At 43.0% G+C, this 25,251-nt stretch overlaps 1 protein-coding gene across 2 annotated transcripts in view; it reads right to left on the bottom strand.

Annotated features, from left to right (window-relative positions):
- The window catches only part of SUGT1 (SGT1 homolog, MIS12 kinetochore complex assembly cochaperone), a 44,191-nt gene extending 22,930 nt beyond the window's left edge, over window positions 1-21,261 (bottom strand). Inside the window, exons 1-10 of one of the 2 annotated variants that reach the window (XM_054013770.1) lie at window positions 21,157-21,261; window positions 20,452-20,497; window positions 14,514-14,604; window positions 12,700-12,769; window positions 12,077-12,147; window positions 9,991-10,044; window positions 7,274-7,293; window positions 5,859-5,893; window positions 3,566-3,662; window positions 2,603-2,710 (exon numbers count right to left, since the gene is read on the bottom strand). In XM_054013770.1, coding sequence (XP_053869745.1) covers window positions 2,603-2,710; window positions 3,566-3,662; window positions 5,859-5,893; window positions 7,274-7,293; window positions 9,991-10,044; window positions 12,077-12,147; window positions 12,700-12,769; window positions 14,514-14,604; window positions 20,452-20,497; window positions 21,157-21,164 — 600 coding nt within the window. In that variant the 5' untranslated portion in view covers window positions 21,165-21,261. Of the gene's footprint in view, window positions 1-2,602; window positions 2,711-3,565; window positions 3,663-5,858; window positions 5,894-7,273; window positions 7,294-9,990; window positions 10,045-12,076; window positions 12,148-12,699; window positions 12,770-14,513; window positions 14,605-20,451; window positions 20,498-20,585; window positions 20,846-21,156 lie in introns of those variants that run through there. The other variant, XM_054013762.1, reaches the window with a different exon arrangement.
- Between the last annotated feature and the right edge of the window lie 3,990 nt (window positions 21,262-25,251).

Below are 25,251 nucleotides of genomic sequence, written 5' to 3' on the forward strand. Positions count from 1 at the left end.
TCATTTCTTAGCACATATGAAATTGCTGCAGAATCTCCAGTTTGCTGCATAGAGCACCGCAGAAACTACAAAATTCAAGCTTACCATTCAGTATATAGGGTCTTGCATATGCCATAGTTTCCTCTCAGGAGTTATTACTTTAGGGTCTGCAGGCCAACCTGTGTTAACAGCACAGGGTGAGGATGGATCTCTGAACTCATATCTAAATCAGGGAAATCGATGCAATCAGCCCATAAAGGATGGGATAAGGTAGATTGGGCTCTCCAGCCCATACTGGAGGTGGTTGTGATTTCTGGACTTCACAAGAAGGATAAGATGCAAGATGTTGTAGACTCTGGCCTGTAGCAGGTATGAACACTTCAGTCTAAGTGGTGGTTGATTTGCTGAGTTAGCATGTAAAGTAACAGTGGGAACAGCAGTCTGTGCTTCATGTTGTTAGTGTGAGAGGTTATCAGCAGGAGTCAGTGTTAAAGCAGTGCTGAAACTTAAACTGAGCTATCAGAAATTGAGGTGTTTCAACAAAAAACACCTTGGCCTACCTGCCCCCCGACACAGGTGTTATCACAGCCCTAGAGCTGCAAGTTTATCCCGGTGCTCCCCTTCTCTCATCTTCCATGCCAAAACAGCTCTACTGCAGAGTACTGCTTAGTTCCTCCATGCACCTTTTGCTCCGAACACTGTGGAACCAGTGCAAGTAGAAGTAAAAGGCCAACACACCCCTCTTTCCTACATAAGGCCCTTCAGGCTTTGAATCTACAGGGCATGTCTACATGGCAATTAAAAACCCATGGCTGGCCCATGTCAGCTAACTTGGGCTTGCAGGGTTCGGGCTGTTTAATTACAGAATAGATGCTGAAGCACGGGCTGCAGCCTGGGCTCAGGATCCTGTGAGGTGGAAGGGTCCAAGAGCCTGGACTCCAACCTGAGCCTGAACAGTTACACCACAATTAAACCGCCCCTTAGCCCAAGCCAGCTGGTACAGGCCAGCTGCTGGTGTCCATCTGCAGCAGAGACATATCCATAGATAAATCTCTGCTTGTATTAAAGTAAAGGTTCAGGCTTAGCCCTATAAGTAAATCTCTGCTTATATTAATGAAAAGGGGTAAGTTACTGACAGTCATATTGACCACCTGATTTTTGATCGCTGAAAACCTTCAAAAAAATTCTTGAAAACATTTTTCAAAAGCAAGTATTTGGGTTTTTATCAGTTTAAACCCAAATGTTTCATGTCCCAGATCTCCACAGACCTGCCTCCCACACACTCTTAGGAGTCCCTGCAGGATGGTTCAGCATACCTGAACAGAGGGGGAATGAAGAGGGTAACTGCTGGTCGGTGGCTGTTGCTGCTGGCCCATGTGGGGAGCGAGACAGGTAGGGAGTCTGGTCCTGATAGCAACAGGACTGCAGGGAGCAGAGCACAAGGCTGCACCCAGTGAGTACTGGCCCCAAAATTGCTTCCCCTGCCCTTCAGTATGGCCCCAGGGCACAGAACCCCATTTGCTTTCCCCTGCCTGCCATGAGTGTGAGGCACCTCCTCCCCTCACCTGCTGCCTCCCCCAAGAGTACTAGGCACCCCATCTCCTCTGCCCATTGAGAACACTGGACACCCCTTCCTCCTCTCCCCCCTCCAACCCTCCCATGAGTACCAGGCAACCTCCTCCATCCCATCCAGTGTGCTGAAGTCAGGGACACCCATCCGCTTCCCCTGCCAGACAGAACCTCTCCTCCCTGCTCCAACTCCAGCTTGTCTATGGAACTGAGAAGGCCCTTCATTTCCTGGGAATTTATCAGTGTTTATTACAAAAATTGATAATAAACACTGATAAATTCCCAAGAAATCAAGGGTCTCAGTTATACCCAATACTGCATAGACTACCTCCTCATCTCTTATTACTGAGATTTATCAAAGATGCTGAAAAATCATGCTGCCTTCAAGTGCTTAAATTCATAGATTCTAGGGCTGGAAGGGACCAGTCCCCTGCCCTCATGGCAGGACCAAATACATCCCTGATAGACAGTTATCTAGCCTACTCTTAAATATCTCCAGAGATAAACACTATTTCAAGTACAGCATGGATTCATGAAAAGCATCCAAGAGTTAACTGCATGGCAATTTTTTGCAAGCAGTCATCTGAAGAAAGGCTATATTAAGAATGCCTAAATTACTGCAACACTTAGGTTTTAAGTCAAGTCTGACAACTTGTTTGCTGTATATACATAAAGTTGCCTTGAATGACAAGCAACCTTTAACTCCTAAAAGTTTAGGAAAGGTTGTATAAGAAGTTTATAATTTAGAGATTATGAATGTATAAAGAGATGAGCACCATAGCAGTCTTTTTCTAGTGGCAGGTAAAAACATCCACACTTTATAAATGAAGTAATTTGCACTTCAGTAAAAGCTATCTTAGATTTTGCTAGCTTCTGATATTTACATGTCTGTTTAAAGTCTTCTGTTGCCTGAAGGGCACCTTGAAAAAAAAAAACAAATTCTGTATGAAAAAAGCTAGTCATTATGACTGTCATAGGAACACAAGACAAAAGAGCAGAAATGTTTTCAACATTAGAAATATTCAAAGAAATAATTTACACTTTAAAAGCTTACCTTTGTTGAGAGCACTTTAAATGTACTTTGCTCTGGCACTATGGAATGCAGAAGAACAAGCTTTAAGTTATAGTCTTCTCCTGATGGAAGTCTCACCAATGCATTCAGCTGTTAACAGATAAACGTATCTTTGTGATGACCACAGAGTACACCAGCTGCAATTTTCCATCCTAGTATTAATTTTAATCCTCCACTGACAACTTTTAGTGATTAAATTAATGACCCTTCACTTGGAATGTTTTAATGAAATGTCAAGCACAAGACAGGAATTTCAAACTGCACTATTTCTTACTGCATTATTCAACAGTGATTTCAAAGTGCACTAAAAAATAAATAGGAGATTGTTGTTCCGAGCCACCAACTAGCTACTCAAAAAGCATGTTATCTCATCAATTTGATCCGCATTCTTTAGGAAAGTGTTGCATGACAATAAGAAGATAGCAAAACATTAACAATGGAACACAAAGATTATGCAGCTTTCCTCTTCCCACCTACTTCAAACATTTACTTATGAAGCAAGATGTGTGCATGTAATCTTGACTATTTAAAGTAGATACTAACTGAATATGTATGGTTTTGTTCACCAAGAATTAACAGTTAAGCAACACAAACCCATGTCTGTTGTCAGAATAAGAGAAACCAAGATTAATATGGTGCCAGTAATATACGAAACACAAATATAATTATGCTAGATTGCAAAGCTTCCTTTAAACTGGTTACCTCATGTCATGATAGATCTGAGGATACCAAAAGCATGGGAAGTAAAACACCAATATGCTCTTTACACCACGTTCTCCCTTAACATTCTTGTAGAAAGTTGTACTTTATTCTGACTTTTTCATGGCAACTGAATGGACTGAATGATGCGATACAGAATGTCTGTATCAGCAAATAGATGTCCTGAAAGATAGGGATGCATATCAACTAAGAAGTTATTTTTTAGTGAACTAATAATGTAATCACCTCTTTCTCAGAAAATTGTATACGGATGTCATCCTTCTGTGCGTTCTTGATCATGAGAGTTACGATTACTTGAGATTCTGTTTGGTACCAGTCATACCTTTAAAAAGAGAAGGACATCAAAACTAAGTTTTCTTGCACAGGGTTCAAAAACATGTGAGTGAACCACAGTGAGAGAAAACTCAAGTATTGTAGAGCACAGTAACATTATAGGGTTTTGTGTTAATTGTTTTGAATTTACATAGCACAAAAGGCTGAGGTTAACTACCAAGAAGCAAAAATCTAAATAACTAATTTACACAATTAAGTCTTCAAAAATCTACTTATTGCCAAGTATCACAATACTATTTTGCACTTTTATTGTGTTTTTCATTCAAGGATCTAAAAGCACCTTATGAACATGATATATTAACCCACATATAGGCAAGTCTTCTGATCCTAACTTTGATCTAGAATTAGCAACAGAACCCAGACGATCTAGAGTGCATTCCCTGCTCTAGATGCTAGATAACACTTATTCCTTTGAAGGGTTAATTGAGCCTGAATTTCAAGTAAATTGTTTGAAGCAAAGTGCTTCTTAAAAGATCTGCTGCCACCTTCTGAATCCCTTGAAGCATTTAGAGGAAGAACAGTTATGTAGCAAGAGAGCAGGCTGTGTGGCTTGAGTGGTGGAAGGTAAAACAAAAGGGACAGAGGACTGAGTGCAACTGGCTGCACAGAACTTACTCCAGAAGAGAGCAAATTAAGGTAAAATTTGGGGGCTTAGACAAATGGACAGCATCCCTTTAAGACTCCAGTTCTTAGACTTCTAGTACTCTGTGTTTTTTCACCATTAGACTTCCTATTTAGCCTCTTCAGAACTGAAGTCATTTTTGAGACAGTAAGTCATGAGCATGGGCAGCTGGTGAACAGGCCGCTGGGGGAGGCTAGCCCCCAGCCCCTCCCCTTCTGCCCCCCTCCCCTGCAGGAGCCCAGAGCACCCCCATCACGGCCCCCAACCCCAGAGTGCCAGGCAGAACTGTCCCAGGGGCGGCTCTATGTTTTTTGCCGCCCCAAGCACAGCAGTCAGACGGCTTTCAGCAGCGTGCCTGTGGACGGTCCGCTGGTCACGTGGATTTGGCAGCATGCCTGCGGGGAGGTCTGCCAGTGCAACGCCATCAACGTCCCCGCTGCCGAAGCCGCAGGACTGGCGGACCTCCCCGCAGGCATGCCGCCGAAAGCTGCCTGCCTGCCGCCCTCCACAGCTTCCCGCCCCAGGCACGCGCTTGCTGCGCCGGTGCCTGGAGCCGCCCCTGCCAGCGCCCCCAGTCCAGGCGGTGCTGCCCCGAGTCGTCAACAGGCCGGCTCTCCCCAGCCCCAGACAGAGCCAGCCTGGGCCATGGAAGAGTGCCGGAAACTGCAGGAGGCGGCCTGGGGGTAGGGCCATGTTAAGCAGTTTGGGGAGGCACAGCCTCTCCCCAGCCTATGATACCCATAGCCTATGGTCATGAGGTCTAGCTTAAACCTTAAAATGCAAAGAGAATGACCCAAAGCCATTTTATTACAAACAACATGTAGCAGTCAGTCATCAATTACCACAGTGGTAGCTAAGCTTACCAGTTTCACCCTATACTTAATATTAGGGAACAAGTATCTGTCAACTATTACTACAGAGTTCACTTTTTCATCAATTTATACTGTATGAATCATATATAGGAATCTCTCTGCCCTGATGCCTAAACAATACTTAAGGTAGGTACAACTGAGAGGCAGTATATTTTGCCCCAGTTGAACATCAGTTGGGATACCTAATCCCAAATCCTTAGATATCTTCAGTGGAGAGTTCTTGGCCTGGCAATAGCCTGTGTACATGGACTTTTTAGGACATACTGAAAAACTGATCTACCAATACATTTTCTGAAAGGACGGGTTGGGGAGTTTAATGTTGACATACTAACTAAAGTCATTGCATCTGGGCTTCTGAAGTTTCTGAAGCTTATACTCAGTGGACATGCACACTAAGCATATCTAAACTAATAATATATCTTTTATACCACCAGGTTAAACAGTTTGAAGTTTATGATACATTATGGCTCCTTACTGCTTCAGAGAAGATTTGGTATTTACACAAATCCAAACCATAAACACAATCAGCAAACATATCTGATCCAGTGTACAGAATTTAGTTTTGTTTTAACTTGTGCATTATAGAACAGGCTAAATTTACAATTTGGAATAACAGCTTGCTACAAATACATATGTTATATAAAATGATTGTTAAATTATGTAGAGTGTAATAAAGCTAAAAAAGACTTACTTGATTTTTGATGGCTGAGTTTGCTGTTCTGTAGTCTGATTGTGGCACATGACATTTGAAAGACATTTAAAAGTTAAATTAGTATAGTTCACTGTATCATGATGTACTTTTCAAAGAAACATTCATAACGCAATATATATACACATTGTACATTATTAACTAAATTGCCTTTTTCTCCTCTTGATGCACAGTGCATTAACTAAGTTAAACAAATATTTTGAAAACAAATCTCCTGATTAGTCCCATAACCATTTATGTAGGACCAGCACAAAAGAGCTTGACATCTTTATATGGGAGAAAAATAAACAACTGGAATGCTCTGAAGTCACAAGTGACTGGAATGTTCTGAACTCTAAGTGCTTTATAAATAGGTTTCAGAGTAACAGCCGTGTTAGTCTGTATCCACAAAAAGAAGAACAGGAGTACTTGTGGCACCTTCGAGACTAACAAATTTATTAGAGCATAAGCTTTCGTGGACTACAGCCAACTTCTTCGGATGCATCCGAAGAAGTTGGCTGTAGTCCACGAAAGCTTATGCTCTAATAAATTTGTTAGTCTCGAAGGTGCCACAAGTACTCCTGTTCTTCTTTTTGCTTTATAAATAGTAATTCAAATTCTCAATTCAGCCACCTTCTCAGGCAGCAAGTATTACACCCATTTTGCAGCTAACAAAAGACACAATGGTTAAATGGCTAACCTAAAATCACAAAGAAAATCTACAGTAGAGCTGGGAATGTAACCCAGAGTTCTTGACTTCCAATCTTTTGCTTTTAACCACAAGGCCATTGTCCTTGTGTATAACACTACTCCTGTCAGACTTTCCACACAGTACCTATTTTCAATATGCATAAGTTGGAGGTAGTTTGAGAGCAACAGTCTCAAGGACCAACATAAGTTTCCAACGCCATCTCAGACTTTCATACTATTTCTAGAGACACAAGTTCAAAGATTCTACCATGGCACATAGTAGAAAGAGGCAACTGAAAAATGAACTAGAGCGTCAACAGAATAAAAATCTGCTTAAGTAACAGTTCATGCACTTTTAAGGCACTTAATAAATTACAATTAAAAGCAATTGAATGCTTAAGTGGAATTGATTAATCTTGTAAGATTAATCATCAATTGTGCAAAGGAAAAAATAGATTTGCTTTATTAGAAAACTTATGCACGTTGATATAACTGCTAGAACTGTGTACTTGTTTAATCCTTTGTAAGAGTCTCCATATGCCTGACATCAACAAAGAGCAGGACTTTAGTCTAAAGTTAACCCCCCACAAAAAATGCTATGTAGTAGGAAGATTTAAGTTAGTTTTAGAGCCTGTTAATATGAAGCAACTAAGTCAAGTCTCAAAGCACGCTCTTGTTTAGTGCCACAATTAAGAGTAAGGAGCAAGTATGTTAAGAAAAAGCCTTACCATTTCAGTCTGTGATCCTGCTGTAGGGACAAAAACAAGTTGCATTTTTCAGACGAGCAACATGTTTAATGTACAAGGCAGATTTGCTTCTTTCAACTTTCTTCAACTATTCAGAGAGATTCTGTATTTGTATCATAACACTATTTGTATCTAGAGATTTAATTTCAAAAGTCATGCGAAAGGACAACTGCAACACAAAAGTATGTTCTGATTAACAGAATGATCGCACCTTCTGATCAATAGTTCCTAACAAATGAAGATGTAACAGACTTCTGTTATGATATGAAGGCTTTGACAAATCAGCACCCAAGGCTTTGGTTTAAGATCTTCTACAGTAGTGTTTGTATCTTGTTATCCATACACTGGACATTCATGCTCAAGTTTGTAAGATATTTCTGATAAGGACTCTAGTTTCACAGAAGAGAGTGATGACATTTAACTAAAGAAGAGTTAAGGTTATTTGGGCAACCTTAACTGTGCAATACCATACTATGAGAATTTTTTCCATAGAAATCTTTAAAAAAATTGCCAGAAATTCTAATTTAGAGATATTTAAGGTTGGGCCCCCTTTCAAGAAGTGAATAGCAAAGCAAAAAAAAAAAAAAAAAAAAATCACTGCTTTTTGCTTTTTTATAATGCACGAGGGTGCTTCAAATTAAAAAAAAAAAAAAAAAAAAAAAAAAAAAAAACACACTCTGCTTTACTAACATCAATAATACCATGTTCTGAATTCTATTTTTGCTACAAAATCCTCTGGAGAATCAGTAAAATGACATCACAAGATGACTAAAACATGAACAGCTGAGGGGGAGGAAGGTGTTTAGGCCAATTGAGTAAACAGGGACAAGAACAAGCTCAACACTTGGAAGAAAAGCTTGGTGTGGGATATGACATGACATCCTCTCCCCTTCGGAAATGGAAAGAACTCCAACCATAGTCCTTCAAAGTGTTCCTCCAGCAAAATCAAGACAACCAAGACTTGATATTTTTGTTATTCTTCAGCAAAAGAGAAGCCACTGGAAAAAAAATCTTGAGGCCATCTTTATATGATATAAATAGGGCCCTATCAAATTCATGCTTACAAAAAACGCATCACAAACCGTGAAATCTGGTCTTGTGTGCTTTTACCCTATACTATACAGATTTCAAGGAGACCACCAGAATTTCTCAAATTGGGGGTCCTGATCCAAAACGAGTTGCAGGAGGGGATCCACAGGGTTATTTTAGGGAAATTGCGATATTGCCACCTTTACTTCTGTGCTGACTTCAGAGCTGGGCGCCAGAGAACAGTGGCTATTGGCCATGCGCCCAGCTTTGAAGGCACCGCCCCACCAGCAGCAGCGCAGAAGTAAGGATGGCAATACCATACCATGCCATCCTTCTGCCCTGCTGCTGGCGGTGGCTCTGCCTTCAGAGCTGGGCTCCCGGCCAGCAGCTGCCGCTCTGCAGCTGCCCAGCTCTGAAGGCAGCGCCAGCAACAGTGCAGAAGTAAGAGTAGCAGTACCACATTCCCACCTACAATAACCTTGCGACCACCCCACAACTCCTTTTCGGGTCAGGACCCCTACAATTACAACACTGCGAAATTTCAGATTTAAATAGCTGAAATCATGAAATTTACGATTTTTAAAATCCTATGACCATGAAAATGACCAAAATGTACTGTGAATTTGGTAGGGCCCTAGATATAAAGGATAAGTACCAGACTGACAAAAAAAAAAAAAAAAGTTATGTTCCTCTGCCGTTTGCTGTTAAATTAATATCAACTCATACTGCCCCCACTGATCTTTCTTTCCCAGTACACACTGTGAAGGGAATAAGTCTGCAGATAAAGTCACAGTGGAGGAGAAAGCCTTCGTATCCACAGCCGACACATCTATGAAGCCCCTGGGCAACTTAGGAAAAGTAGGTTGTGCCAAAGTGTGGGAAAAGCTGCACTAAGTTGCATGCTCTCTGTCAGACTAGCCAACCCACACGAAGAATTAGTACAAAGTTGACCACTGCTTCAGACAGTGCTCTCTCACTGAACACTCCATTACTACTCCAGATCACAGCTGGTGCCAGCAACTAGTAGGAGCATGGCTATTGCTGCTTTATCATGGTGTCACAGCTAGATAGATGAGAATGGTTCTTTTGACGAAGGAAATAGACTTCAGAGAACTGGAGGCCCAAATCTCTAACTCTCCATTGTTTTTTTCCAGCCTCGCACCTATCAATCTTGCAAGCTTCTATTCTGGGGTAGAGTGCAAGACATGCTCCAACGTCACTACAGAGCTCTTACATTAAGTTGGTCTCCAAGTACTTCTACACAAGGGCAGCATATGGAGTCAAAACTGAGTGGCTCCTAATATAAATTGGATTTATTTAAGATTATGTTCATTGGCAGCATTTACCAACAAAAGATTTGCATTACAACTATGAAAGTTTCTGAAATATCTGGATTTTTGTTCTCAAAGTCTGAACTTGAAATAGGTACTTTTCCCATTTGCATGACTGATTCTGGCATGGATTTTTCCTTCAAAAATCTAAAGAAACATTTATAAAATTTAAGTAAAAAACAAACAGTCTTGGGACACTGATCCTCACAGAAACAATTGGGGCATCTAGTAGTTTATTGTAAACAAAGGCAAGTGCTATAAACATTTCAGATTTTGAAAAAATGTTTAAGAGCAGGGCAAATATCAAAACAAGTGCAAAATAAATGAAGCCACTCTTACTGTTTAGTGTTTCTTCGCATCTTTTAATCCAAATAGTAAAAGAAGTATCCATATCTAAAAGAGATTGAATACACATTTCAGTATCTCAAATCTACTACTCTAAACATGGGTACTATTACTTGTCATGATGATGCATAAAGAGCAAACTTGCAACAATGGAACTGGTTTGTTTTGATTCTTAAATATAGAAGACTAGATACAGTATGAAGTGTCAGGACTCCTTCAAACCAATTATACTATGTTTGATACTAGTGTTTGATTACATAATTAAGTCCCCAGCTTTGTTGGGCTTAGATTTAATACACTTAGAACTGATTAGTAGTTCAGTTAACAAGTCAAATTAAGTTTGAACTGACCCAAATCTAGTATTCAGCTTTCAGGCTTCTTCACCACTTCCATTTAACTGTTCCCAAAGATGGTAAACATCTCTCCTCTGTTCTTAGAATGATCCCTTCAAATACTCATCCACATGCATCCCACTTGAACAAGTACAGAAAAGCTAGTCTATTTGAGACCAATCCAAAATTCTGAAAAAAAGTTTACAGATGACCCCCAACTTAATGTGTTTTTTGGGGGGTTTCTAGTTGTATTAGAAAGTTAAGAGGAAAGAGAAATCAAGAATCTAGTTGTCTATTAAGTAACAATAAGATAGGGAAAGAATTTTCTAGAAGCCTCAAGTTACTGGGTGAAGTCATTGGTGATTAGCAAATAGGGTTTGGGGTGCAGTTGTGGATTACTGGGCCTGGTCTTCACTTAACAGTTTTGCCACCATAGCTAGGTCACGTAGGAGTGTAAAAAAACAAAATCACAACTCTAATTGACATAGTTATACCAGCAAAAAGCCCTAGCATAGACATAGCTTATCTTATTCAGGGAACTGGGTTTTATTGGTATAAGATGTCTCTCTACTAGGTTTCAGAGTAGCAGCCGTGTTAGACTGTATCCGCAAAAAGAAGAACAGGAGTACTTGTGGCACCTTAGACACTAACAAATTTATTAGAGCATAAGCTTTCGTGGACTACAGCCCAAGCTTTCGCAGGCTACAGCCCACTTCATCGGATGAATAGACTGGAACATATAGTAAGAAGATATATACACATACAGAGAACATGAAAAGGTGGAAGTTGCCATACCAACTCTAAGAGGCTAATTAATTAAGATGAGCTATTATCAGCAGGAGAAAAAAAACTTTTGTAGTGATAATCAAGATGGCCCATTTCAGACAGTTGACAAGAAGGTGTGAGGATACTTAACATGGGGAAATAGATTCAATTTGTGTAACGACCCAGCCACTCCCGGTCTCTATGCAAAAGAATAAATGGACACAAATCTAACATCAGGAATCATAGCATTCAAAAACCAGTAGGAGAACACTTCAACCTCTCTGGTCACTCAGTAACAGACTTAAAGGTGGCAATTTTGTAACAGAAAAGCTTTCAAAAACAGACTCCAAGGAGAAACTGCTGAACTGGTATTAATTTGCAAACTATTAACTTGGACTTGAATAGAGACGGAGTGCTGGCTGCCACTTCCCGCCGCCTCCATTGGCCTGGAGCGGCGGACCACGGCCAGTGGGAGCCGCAATTGGCCGAACCTGCGGACGCGGCAGGTAAACAAACCGGTCCGGCCCGCCAGGGTGCCGCGGGCCAAAGGTTGCCAATCCCTGGTTTACAACATTGTATAAGAGGAATTCAGTCTATTTGTAGGCTTTTCCATGATGCTCATCACCATAGTACCAGATCTCCTCAAACACCTGAATTTATCCGCAATGTATGTCTGAAGCAGGGAAATATCCCCATTTAACCCATAGGGAACTGAAACACATGGGTTTACATTTTCAGAAGTGATTGATATTTTCTGGCCAATTCTAGATGCCTTAAAAGGGCTTGATTTTCAGGTGAGGGGGTGCTCTGTGCTTCCCAAAAGTTAGACCCATTTCACATGATCTAGCTGGGTATCCAAAAGTTGTGGCACCTAAATCACTAGTCACTTCTGAAAATAGTGTTCAATTTAATCTGAGCCTTATAGAAGCTTTTAAATATTTACTAATTAGTGTGCAAAAAATAAATGTAGTTTCAATACTTACTGTCCAATTTCTGTCCTTCTTTGAAAGACTCTAGAGCAGAAGCATAGTTTTTGATATGGTATTCACTTATCCTGACATACACACAGAAAAAAACAAGGAATTCACACTTCTGCTGAGCATAGTATATTTTACTTTACACCGTATCTGGTTAAATGGACTATTAAATTTGCCATTAGTAAGCAAAAGCTACAAATTTGCCATAACTATCATTTATAAGTTAAAATTAACTGGGATGCTAAGAACAGAATAACATTGCAAAGGCAGAAACATGGGGGAATTTGGCACATTTGTCTACTAATACAAGAGCTCTATTACAGATACTTCAAAGTGAATCACCAAAATCTTAGATTAAACATGGTACCAAGTTTAAAATGCCATTGTCCAACAGCCCTCTTATAAAGATCCAAACGATTAAAGCTATGAATGCTCCCCCCTCCTATGAATGCAACCACTCCTCCTTGAGATTGACCCTCACCACATTAATTTATTTAGTCCACCTTCTATAAAAGGGCAATTGAGACCCCAATCTGATGCAAATTGTAGTAGTGCTAGAATGAGTACAATATATTTCAAAAATGGAAAACGGAAACTTGCTGCTTGCGGTTTCTTAAATGGTTACATACCCTTTTCTGAGAAAAGCCATGGCATTATTGGGACTGAGTTCTAGGGACTTCTTTGCATCTGCAACAGCATCTGTAGAAAGTCAGTTTTGCACATTAGTCTCTTACGTAACTGAAATAATGCAGTTCTTATCTTAAACCAAAGATCTAAAAGCAAAATGACAATTCAGTCCCAACTCAACATTTAGCCATAATCTCACACCTTCAGAAGTATGGTACAGAGCCTACAAATAAGCAGTCACATGTTTTTTAATGTAGAGTATATTACTCTGTTCTAGAAACAATAGAAATACAGTAATTTAATTTGCCCTAATGTTGCATTTGACTTGAATCAGGAGACAAAACTAACATTCTGAATTTTATAATTTTAACACAAAGTAATTCACATACTAAAAGCGCTGCCTAAGTGAACAAGTAGTTTGAGGTTAATACTACAGTTAGATTTCTGAGCTCCGTTTTTACATCTTAAATGAAGCGTGTGAAGTATTAGTTTTCTTAATTTTATGCAGAAAGTCATGCTATTGAAGTACAGCAATTATCTTACAATATTTTCACCAATCAAATCTGCTATAGCTACTCATGGGGGAATTCTGCGCCACTGTGCAATGCAGAATTTTGATAAATTAATGTTGAGCACACAGAATTTCCTTTTTCCCCCCTACAGAAATGGGCTGCAGAGATACTGGCCGCCACTAGGGGCCACTGGACCCGGCAGAGCCCGGCTCACAAATAGAGGACAAGGCCAGGGGGAAGGAAAGGAAACTGGAGGGTTCCCGGCCGCTGCAGTTCTCAGCATGCCCTGAAAGAAGGAGGCGATGGCACCAGCTGTTTCTCCCTCTGGATCCCTGGGCTGCGGAGGGCGTAGAGTCTGAGTGTCCAGGCTAGAGGGGGGCCACGCAGCTGGCCTCTGGGGGGCAGGGGTAAGTGTCTGGGTCGGGGAGGGGGACCCATGGCTGGGCTCTGGGGGGGAAATGGGGTGTGAGTGTGGGGCTTGGGGGAGGGGAAAGGGGGGTAGAGAAGCAACTACTGCGTTATCATAAGGGTTTCTTTAACTCTCTACTCCTGGGGAAAATTGTGTGTGTGTCTGTATTGTTACAGACATACTTGCGGACAGGTATTTACCAAAATAATTGAAACTGGAGTGATTATATAGTGTTATTTTGACAAATAAAATTTGCAGAATTTTAAAATGTTGTGTGCAGAATTTTAATTTTTTTGGCTCAGAATTTTTAATTTTTTGAGAGTATTTCCCAGTAGCATACAGCTAGTCTATCCTTCATTCTGCTGCTCTGCCCCCTAAGTGCGACAGACTGTGACCTTCAGTCAGTCAGACTGTTTGGGTTTAAGCTGTGCATTCCAAGGCCAATTCTTAAAAAAAATAAAAATAAACCTTATTCTTAGAATAGAACTGGATCAGACACAGAAGGAACCATTTAGAAAGTGAAACTTTTCTCAAAACAGAACATATTTAAAGTGTTACATCACTTTTAATAAAATAAGGAGAAAGTTTAAGGCCTGTCTGAAGCCTAAATTTAGTAACCAAAGTAACTAAGCAATAAATTGAAACAATGGGTTACTCTTTCATTAGTGTACTCAACACATTAAATGGAAAGTTAGGACTGCAAAGGTTCCATGAGAGACCAGAAGTGATCAGATATCAGAAGAGCTATATTAGTGGCAAATGTGGGTTGCTTTGATTAAAAAGTTAAAAATTTCTAAGACTATCACTATACTTTGCTTGATTTAAGACATCTTTCTGTAAGGAATGTCATAATGTGGTCTTAAAGGGATACACAGTATAGTTTAAGAGATGTTACCCCAGTAATTTTGTAGAAGAATATGAGCATAAGCTCTTTGACAGTAATATTCTGCATCATCTGGCTTCTGTTCCAAGGCCACTGTCAGCTTCTGCAAATCCAAATACAAAAATTTAACATGACAGTTTCTGTAAATCCCTCTAACAATAGAACCCAGTGTGTAGCCCACAGTGAAATGTGTTGCTGGGAGAGAAAAAAAAAAAAAAAAAAAAAAAAAACCCAACCACCAAAAATTAGTACAATTTTGCTTTAAGTGAAATTACACTGGAACTAAATATCCTGAGCTCACGGGAATGCCTGGCTATTCCTCAGTTTTGATCCCCAAAGCCTTTACTTTAGAGCTAACCGCTAACAAAGTCCAAAATATGATTGACTGACCTGTATATGTTTATTCAAATGACTTTTGTGAAAAAGAAAGAGCAAACACGTTTTGAATAAGTTGTAGTACACCCATTCCCATGATGTGTGTGGAGCAAAGACCAATTTATAACTCCCCCAAAGCAGCAGCAATAATTACTCCCCACACTACATATGCACTTGGAAATAGATGCCTCTGGTTTACACTTTACCAGGTAGACGTTTGGCTAAAGAAGGTACATCTTGTACTGCTTTCTGAAGCTATTAAAATAAGGGATAATTACTCTCAGTAATTCTACTTCCTGAATTACTTCGGTGGATTCTACTCTCACATCTCAGCTACTTAGCACATAAATAGGCAGAAGCTTTCAAAGCCCTCAAAGTTCTTTAGTCTTGAGGAACAGAAAGGCCAGTATCATAGCAAGACCAACTGCCTGTACGCACTAAAACACTTTTTGAAGAGTAGGAATCCTGTCAATATGGTATCTTTAGTAGCAATTACACTAGTGCAAGTATTTCCTTCCCACTGGTGCAAAACATGAACTAGCAAACAGGAGGAAGGAGACAGCGAACGGGAGCAGTAAATGGGAGTTTTGCAAGGGAATTCTCCAGGTGAAGGAGGAGAAATCACAAGATCCTTGGGGTGAGTTAGTTTGTGTGCTTGCTTGAAAATTACAGCATGGTCTGTTTTGGGCAGGCTGAGATCTTACTAATGAGGTTCCAGCCTGCTTGCCTTTGACCTGTAACCCTTTTTGAGATCTCTGGATAACAGGGCAGGGCTAACCCAGGGACAAGAAGAGTTTAAAAAGACAGCTCCTAAATGACCAGAGACACTATCGAACATTAACAGGCAGCAGGTTTAAACTAAACATAAGGGCCCCACACTACAAGGATGTGGAAAAATTGGAAAGAGTCCAGCAGAGGGCAACAAAAATGATTAGGGGGCTGGAGCATATGACTTATGAGGAGAGGCTGAGGGAACTGGGATTGTTTAGCCTGCAGAAGAAAAGAATGAGGGGGGATTTGATAGCTGCTTTCAACTACCTGAAAGGGGGTTCCCAGAGGATAGATCTAGACTCTTCTCAGTGGTAGCAGATGACGGAACAAGGTCTCAAGCTGCAGTGGGGGAGGTTTAGGTTGGATATTAGGAAAAAAATTTTCACTAGGAGGGTGGTGAAGCACTGGAATGGGTCACGTAAGGAGGTGGTGGAATCTCCTTCCTTAGAGGTTTTTAAGGTCAGGCTTGACAAGGCCCTGGCTGTGATTATTTAGTTGGGGACTGGTCCTGCTTTGAGCAGGGGGTTGGACTAGATGACCTCCTGAAGTCCCTTCCAATCCTAATATTCTATGAAATACTTCTTCACACAACACACAGACACAACCTGTGGAACTTGCTGCCAGGAGATGTTGTGAAAGCCAAAACTATACCTGGGTTCAAACAGCATTAGATAAGCAGATGGAAGCCAGATCCATCAATGGCTATTACCCAAGGTGGTCAGGGACACAACCCCATGATCCGGGTGTCCCTAAACCTCCGATTGCTATAAGCAGACAACAGGGAATGGATCACTCAGTATTAGCCCTGTTCTGTTCATACAGACACTTGCCACTGTCAGAAGACAGGACATTGGGCTAGATGGACCATTGGTGTGGCCCAGCATGGTCATTCTTATGTTATTACGTGATGCCATTCTAAAACCCGTACTTAAGAACTGTTCAGTCAGTGGTCTATACAGATTGTATCAAGATCAGATACAGTAGGAGCCCCCACTAAAATGCATCCTGGCTAACAAGAATTCTTCCTGGGCTTCCAAGGAGTACAGCAGCTCTGCCACCCTGGGAAAGAATGAGGTATGCACTACCTTCCAGAACCAAGCTAACTCTTCTGGCCAGGGCACTTTGATGCAGGGCAACAGCCCCACCGAAATGCCCCCCTCTCCCCTTTGAGCCCAGAGCCACTACTGCACTAGAAATGCACAGTGCTTGCACTCCTCAGCCACTCTGTGCCTGACCTCTGCACTGCATCTCACACACATCCCCATCACCCTGCTCTGGGTCAGCCACCATCCATCCCTTCAATTTTTATTTTTTTCCCCAGAGACACACTTGAAGTGCAACTACAGAGAGATCACAATTTGAGGCAGACAATTGTTTTCAACTAATGCTTAGAGATGGAGATTTAACTCTTGAACAGTTGCTGCATAGGTGAGTAGAGTTATAAACTTGCATTTTTAAATTGATTACCCAGATTTCTCTTATGTGAAAATAAAGAATGATGGCAGAATAGTACAACAGATGCTACACACTCCAACAGAAACTACGTTTTTTCTGTATTTGTATTGTTGCAGTGCTCAAGAACACAATTAGGATCAGGACCTCGTCATGCCAGGTGCTGACAAACACACAGGAAGATGGAGCCCTTCTGCAAAGGAGCTTACAATTTAAGGTTTAGGCCAGCCACATAATTGAAGGAACAAGAGGGTGAAAGAGAACTACAAATGAAGTATTAGACGTTTCAGCGAGAGAGGGCCTAATTGCCCATGTTTCTCCTGTAATAAAAAACAGAAATCTGATAAATGGAAGGTGGATCAAGGCTCCTCTTGCAGGATTAAAACAACCAGCAGCCCAACTATGGATCCGATGACTGAATCCAGTACCATGCATAGAAGACATTAGCTCTTTGCTGGTTATATTGTGGGTTCTGATATGGACTACCTGCATTTAAATGAGTGAATGAATTCTAAAGAACTATCTATAGTGCCTCAGTAGGGAATAGTGTGTCCAAAGGACATGCACACAGGGCAGCACATGTGGCAATGAACTCTGGTATACCTCAACAAAGAGAGCTAGGAGAAAGAAGGGCAGACCAAACATGTTACAGAAAAAAAGCAGAATTTGACGTGCTTACACAAATCCACTCCTAATTCAGTATATTCAAAAGTAGCTGTCATGGAAGCATTTATAACAATAAGGGGCATCCTCCTGTCCTTCCTACATAGAATAGAATGAAGGCATACATTGAAAAAACTCCAGCTAGTACAAAATGCAACAGCCAGATTGATTAGCTACAGGATTCTGAACAGATCACCCTGGTGCTTCGTTCCCTGTACTCAAGGAAGAGCCAACAGAAATTACAATTCAGTGCGTCTGTCCTGACTCTCTCAGCCCTCCATGGGAGGGAAATGATTCTTAATAATTACACTCACCTGTAACAAACACTTAAAGCTTGGGCTCACACATAGAAAAGGCTGCAGATATGTCTGTGGTTATTTTGTGATATTTCCGTACATCATCTCTTAAAATAAAGTGGAAACCATCTCCAAAATTCATCTTTTCCACTCCATTCTTACTATTTAGATCTTTGCATAGGCCCCAAATCTCTAAACTTGTCCCTATCATTGAAATGATTGCAAGAGCATCATTTATCTTGGCCCACAATCCCAATCACATCTCGCCCCTCCCCAAATCCTTCAGTCATTTTTCCTTACCTCGACACCCACTTGAAAACCTTCATTCTTGCCCTCAAATTATTGTACAATTTCATATCAGTATCCTAAGTACTTGTTTTTTATCCTCTCTTTTGCTCCCTATACTACTCTTGGGGGAATTCTGCGCCAAAAAAAAAAAAAAAAAAAAATTCTGCACACAATATTTTAAAATTCTGCAAATTTTATTTGTCAAAATAAGACTACATAATCATGCCAGTTTCAAGTAGTTTGGTAATTTATTTCAAAATACCTTCAGCAAGTATGTCTGTAACAATACAGACACAAAAATTCCCCCAGGAGTAGAGAGTTAAAGAAACCCCTATGACTGCTCAGTTCCTTTTTCTCTGCCTCCTCCCCGCCAAAGCCCAGTTGGGGGCCAAGCACCCACAACCCCGCCACCCCAGAGCCCACAGGGGCTCCCTAGCCCAGACACACACACCCTTCCCCTCCCAGAGCCCAGCCGTGGCCCCCCCGCCAGCCTGACACCCACCCCCCTACCCCTCAGAAACCCAGGGATCCACAGGGAGAAACAGCCTGATGCTGGGTCCCGGGCTCAAGTGGAGTTTCCTGTGCGCCAACCTCTCCTGCAGCTGCCAGGAACTTTCTAGCTCCTCCCTGCCTACCCCGGGGCAGTGTCTTCTATCACAAGCTAGGCTCTGATGGGTCCAGTGGCCCTACTGGTGGCAAGTAGCACTGCAGCCCATTTCCGTGGGGGAAAGGAAATTTTCGCAAAAACCATTAATTTCTGCAAAATTCTGCATTGTGCAGTGGCACAGAATTCCCCCAAGAGTACTATACCTGAAATCTATTCCTTTGCTACCTGATATGGTTCTACCCTCTCTTCAAAAATCATTTCTTCCAAGATAAAGGAGATACTTGGGTTAGGTTAAAAGAAACCATTATGGTGTAGACTAAGAGGAAACAAAAACTATTAAAGTTATGCATAAAACTTCACTGCTCAGTCACTCCGCATCTTTCCTTGCAAAACATGCTTCATCTGTATGTCATTTAAACTGTAATTTACTCAGAGTTGGGACCCTGTTTTTATCATTGCCTGTAATGCACCTAGCATATATAGTTATGACTTTACAAAAATGCTAACGCTGAAAATAGCTACTTGACGCAGCCTCCAAAATAACAAACAGTCCTATGGAGACACATTATGGTCTAGCAGTAGAGAGAAAATGAGGCAAAAAAAGTTGGATTCTTATTCCAGCCCTAACACCAACTCAGCCAGGCTGTTGGAGAGTCACTTCAGCACTCTATGCCTCCATTTCCCCAGCTCTATGACACTTTTCTACCTTGTGTAACCCACACACCTTCTGGGTGTGGTGTTGTGTCCCATCTAGTGGAAATGAGAACACTTAGAGAGAGATAAAATGAGTCTGCTCTACAGCCTTAGCTAACAGCCAGTTGGCTTTTAACTCATGCACTAAGCTCCAGATATCCCAGGTTCGATCCTGCCTGCTGATGACCGGGGTCTGTCAGGGTTACACTTGCAAAGACTTTGAGGCTCAGTTTTTTAGCTCCTAAAGTGCTCAGAGGTGCTCTCACAGGAGCTGCAACAAAAGCTAACCTTACGCTAATGTTAACGTGCTTTTAGAGAAACTCCATGTAACCTTAGCTACTGAGGGCTTGTCTACACTACCCACTGGATTGGTGGGCAGCAATTGATCCAGCAGGGATCGATTTATCGCTGAGCAATCTCCTGTCGACTCCGGTACTCCACCAGAACGAGAGGCGCAAGTGGAGTCAACAGGAGAGCATCAACAGTCGACTTACCGCAGTAACTAGATCTACATACACCGACTTCAGCTACGCTATTCACATAGCTGCTGTTGCATATCTTAGATCGACGCTGCGCGGTAGTGTAGACAAGCCCGAGCTGCACCAGGCGCGCCCACACCTGCAGACCGGCCGAGGCCCCAGCTCGGGACAATCCGACAGGCGTCTCCTCCGGCTGAGGACACGGGCTGGGCCCTACTAATGCAGCGAGGACGATGCCCAGGGCACAGGAGATGCCCAGGCCGCTGCCCCGCCCCGCAGGCCCCTGTCACTCACTCTCCCGCCCATCACCGCGCCCGGCCTCTCACCTGCACCGCCGCCCCGGGGTCCTGCTCGACGTCACTGTCCGGGAACCTGGAGAGAACAATACAGCAGCGCGCGGTTAGAAAGGGCCGCGGCGGCTCCGGCCGGGGCCGCGAAGCGGGGGAAGGGGGAGACTCACCGCGGACAGGCCGGGTCTAGGGCCGCCGCCATGATGCTGCCCGCTCCGCCACCACGGGACTGTGGGAGCTGAGCAACAAACCCGCCTGCAGTCCCGCGACGCGCGCAGAGGCTGATGGGACCAATGGGGGAGTGACGTCACTCCCCTTTTTCCAGTAACCGCCAGCCCCACGTGACGAAGGGAAGCTGACGCGGTCGGCACCCGTCGCCGCCGCTCGTTGGTTGCTAGCGAGCGAGGCGAACGCCCCTTCGGTGAGGATCCCCCCTCGCGCCCCCTAGCGCGGGAGGACTGGGAGCGAGGAGGCGCTCAGCCCGCTCCTGCCCCTCCCTGGCAACGGAACGAGCCTCCGAGGGGCTGCGGGAGCTCGCCGGCCTGCCCGGCCCGGCAGCGGGACCCCGGCCAGCAGCGCCTCCAGCTCCTGGAACCCGTCCGTCCGCTGCCGTGTCTATCCCCAGCCACAAGGCTGGCCGGAGCGGACTGGCACGGAAAGGCAGCAGATTTAACCCTGGTGAAAGAGGCCCGTGTGACAGCTCGGCGCGGCAGGAGTAATGGCTGGATTCGCTGCTAGCACCTCCGCATCCCAAACTCTGCCTCCCCCCCGCGGTCTAGGTCAGGTTCCCGCTGGCAAAGCGGCGGGGGAGAGGGGGACCGGCTGTGGTCTGGGCTCAGCTCCCTGCAGCTGGGGTCTGCTCCTCCAGGCTTGGACTAGAGAGCCCGCCCCCCGGGGCGGGGTTCCTCCACTGAAGCGGAGCCAGCTGCTCTTTCTCCGGGGGGCTGAAGGGTGCGCTCCTGTGGCTCTTGCCTGGTAATTTAGCAAAGAGCAGCTGCAGAAGTGGTTGCTAAAGTGGTGCTAAGCACCTCTTCTTCAGCAGCAGGCGGCCCCACCCACTGGGTGGTGGCTGCTGCTCTTCAGACTCCTTCCCTCCCCTCCCGGCTCTCAGAGCAGCGGTAATCCAGACTATCCCCATCCACCACCGAGCAGTTTGGGGCTTCCCCAGGCAGCAACAGCAGAGAGCCCCAGACCGCCATTCGGGGGGCTCCTTTCCTGGCTGTTACCATGGTTTAGAGCTCTGGTTCTCCTGTCATGTGGGAAGAATAGGGTTGGCACCCAGCTGGTTTTTTGGCTTGTATGTCCTGGTGCCATTTAGGGTTGCCGGGTGCTGAGTTTTCAACTGGAAAATCTAGTTAAAAGGGGAGCTGGGAACCCTAAATGGCACCAGAACCAAAAGTCCAGTTACCACAGGGTAGGGGGGAGGTATGGTGTCATTAACCTGTGTTAGCCTCTACTCAGATGGGACTGCCTCATACCTGCAGGCAGGTTGGCTCCCTGAGACAATGGGGGGAGTTAGGAGCAGGGGGAAAAGGAGCAACAAGGCAGGGCCTTGGGGGGAAAGATGTGAGGCCTTAAGGGTCCAGTTACCAGCAATTAATTACAAAGGTGTTAACTCTCCCAGAAGAATAATGCTGCAGCATCACTGGTTGTTTGGTTTTCTTTAGCACCTGATTGCAGCTTGAATTTGGCATCACTCATTCTGATTACCACTGCCATGGACACAACTAAGGAAGGCTGCAGCAAGATGGTAGCCCAGCGGGGGGGGGAGTGGGGGGAGAGAGAGAGAGTTCAACAGCTGGCCAGTCAGTCACAGTTCAAGGCCTGCTGTGTGATTTTCCTGTTTATTACCACTCCAGTGGCAAGAAGGGTTCAGTGTACTGAAGCAGAAGAAGAACAGGAGTACTTGTGGCACCTTAGAGACTAACAAATTTATTAGAGCATAAGCTTTCGTGGACTACAGCCCACTTCTTCGGATGCATATAGAATGGAACATATAATGAGGAGATATATATACACACATACAGAGAGCATAAACAGGTGGGAGTTGTCTTACCAAAATTGGCCTCTCAGAGTTAGTAAGACAACTCCCACCTGTTTATGCTCTCTGTATGTGTGTATATATATCTCCTCATTATATGTTCCATTCTATATGCATCCGAAGAAGTGGGCTGTAGTCCACGAAAGCTTATGCTCTAATAAATTTGTTAGTCTCTAAGGTGCCACAAGTACTCCTGTTCTTCTTTTTGCGGATACAGACTAACACGGCTGTTACTCTGAAACTTGTCATGAAGCAGAAGAGTGAGCAGAATAGGGGAACAAGCAGATTGGGGCACTAGGATATATGGGAAGTGGGAGGGTGTGACACAAAGACCCATGGGTACCAGCTTGGAAAGGGTTCATTGTTCTATAACAGCACCTGACATAGCATACAGTTTTCACAGTATTTATCTATGTTATGTGAGATCTTAAATGAAAGCCAGCATCACACTGATCCTCAATTGTTGTGTGATGTATATACTGATGATATTTACGGAGTTGTGTATATGTACTGAAAATATATTTTAGAGTCTGTGTCCCAGGCAGGGTTGACAAACAAGTTTTGCCAAAGGTATGTACCTGTCTGCATAGGTTCATGTGTCAATTAAGCACTGTAAGCGGACATAATGGGAGCCCATTTTGCATATGAGTATGTGAAAATAACTTGGAGCAAGAACACCAGGATAGGAACCATGGGGGTCATCCTGACTTTGGGGACAAAACAATGAGTTTTGGGAAATACAAGGAAAAGCAAAAGGATATTTTGTTATCTATCACTGAAAAGTGGATCCCAGGCATGGTGGTTAGTGAAGCTTGGAGATTGCCTTACATGAGAAACTACTTTAGACAAGGATTTTAGCCTGTTAAAGTTTGCACTCTAAGAAGTGGGTTATACTCTTTGTTTTATATATAACCGTTTGTTTCCATCATTTTCCTTAACTCAGTATCTCTTAAATCTTTGTCTTTGATAATAAACTTGATTGTTTGTACTATAAATATATATCAGTGCTAAGATGCTATAAAGGACCTGATCCTGAGTTGTACCAGTCAAGGTGTGCGTAATTTCTGAGTGTGTCTAGTGATTGGTGCTGGATACTACAGGGGGATGCTTTCAAAGGAGTGCAAGGGCTATACCTACTGTTAACCTGCAAGGTGAAGGCAAAACATAAAAATATCACAGATAAAGTTTGCAGATGACACAAAAATTGGGGAAAGTGGTAAATAATGAAGAGGACAGGTCACTGATTCAGAGAAACCTGGCTCTAGTTGGTAAACTGGGTGGAAGTAAACAATATGGTTAAATGTATACATCTAGAAACAAAGAAAGTAGGCCATACTTACAGAAGGGGGACTCTATCCTGGGAAGCAGTTGACGCTGAAAAAGATTTGGGAGTTGTGGTAAATAATCAGCTGAATATGAGCTTCCAATGTCCTGCTGTGGCCAAAAGAGCTAATGTGATCCTGGAAGCAATAAAGGTGAAGCTTGAGTAGGAGTGAGGTTATTTTACCTCTGTATTTAGCACTGATGTGATCACCGGTGGAATACTGTGTTCAGTTCTTGTGCCCGCAATTCAAAAAGGATATTGATAAATTGGAGAGGGTTCAGAGAAGAGTCACAAGAATAATTAAAGGATTAGAAAACATGCCTTACAGTGAAGAAGCTCAGTCTATGTAGCTTAACAAAGAGAAGGTTAAGAGGTGATTTGATTAGTAGTATCTACATGGACAACAAATATTTAATAATCAGCCCTTCAATCTAGGAGATAAAGGTATAACAATGCAATGGCGGGAAGTTGTAGCAGATTAATTTAAACTGGAAATAAACTGTAAATTTTTGACAGGTTAATTGGCCATGAGAACAATTTACCCAGGATTTTGGTGGATTTTCCATCATTAATATTTTTTATAATCAAAATTGGATGCATTTCTAAAAGATCTCGGGGAATTATTTTGGGGAAGTTCTATGGCCTGTGTTATACAAGAGATCAGGCTAGATCAGGGGTTCTCAAACTGGGGGTCGGGACCCCTCAAGGGGTCACAAGGTTATTACATAGGGGGGGTCACAAGGTGTCAAATTCTACACCAACCCCACTTTGCCTCCAGCATTTATAATGGTGTTAAATATATAAAAAAGTGTTTTTAATTTATAAGGGGGGGTTGCACTCAGAGGCTTGCTATGTGAAAGGGGTCACCAGTAAAAAAGTGTGAGAACCACTGGACTAGATGATCACAATGGTCCCTCTGGCCTTGGAATCCATGAAAGTTAGGACTGGCAGAGCCCTGAGGAGATTGTTTGGGTAGCTAACAGACTGGGAGTATCAGGAAGCCGACATTCAGTCAAGCACAAACAAACCTTCCTCTTGCTGGAGGCTGGAGATAATAAGGTGACTCAGTCACACTGCAAATAAGTTATGGTCACATAAACACCACCCTATACCGGAAACCTACTGACCGCTATACGTACCTACATGCCTCCAGCGTCCATCCAAGACACATCACACGATCCATTGTCTACAGCCAAGCCCTAAGATACAACCAAATTTGCTCCAACCCCTCAGACAGAGACAAACATCTACAAGATCTTTATCAAGCATTCTTAAAACTACAATACCCACCTGGGGAAGTGAGGAAACAGATTGACAGAGCAAGACGGGTACCCAGAAATCACCTACTACAGGACAGGCCCAACAAGGGCAATAACAGAACACCACTGGCCATCACATACAGCCCCCAGCTAAAGCCTCTTCAGCGCATTATCCACAATCTACAACCTATCCTGGAAAATGATCCTTCACT

This window comes from Malaclemys terrapin, chromosome 1 (assembly GCF_027887155.1).
Source record: "Malaclemys terrapin pileata isolate rMalTer1 chromosome 1, rMalTer1.hap1, whole genome shotgun sequence".
NCBI classification, from domain to species: domain Eukaryota; kingdom Metazoa; phylum Chordata; order Testudines; family Emydidae; genus Malaclemys; species Malaclemys terrapin.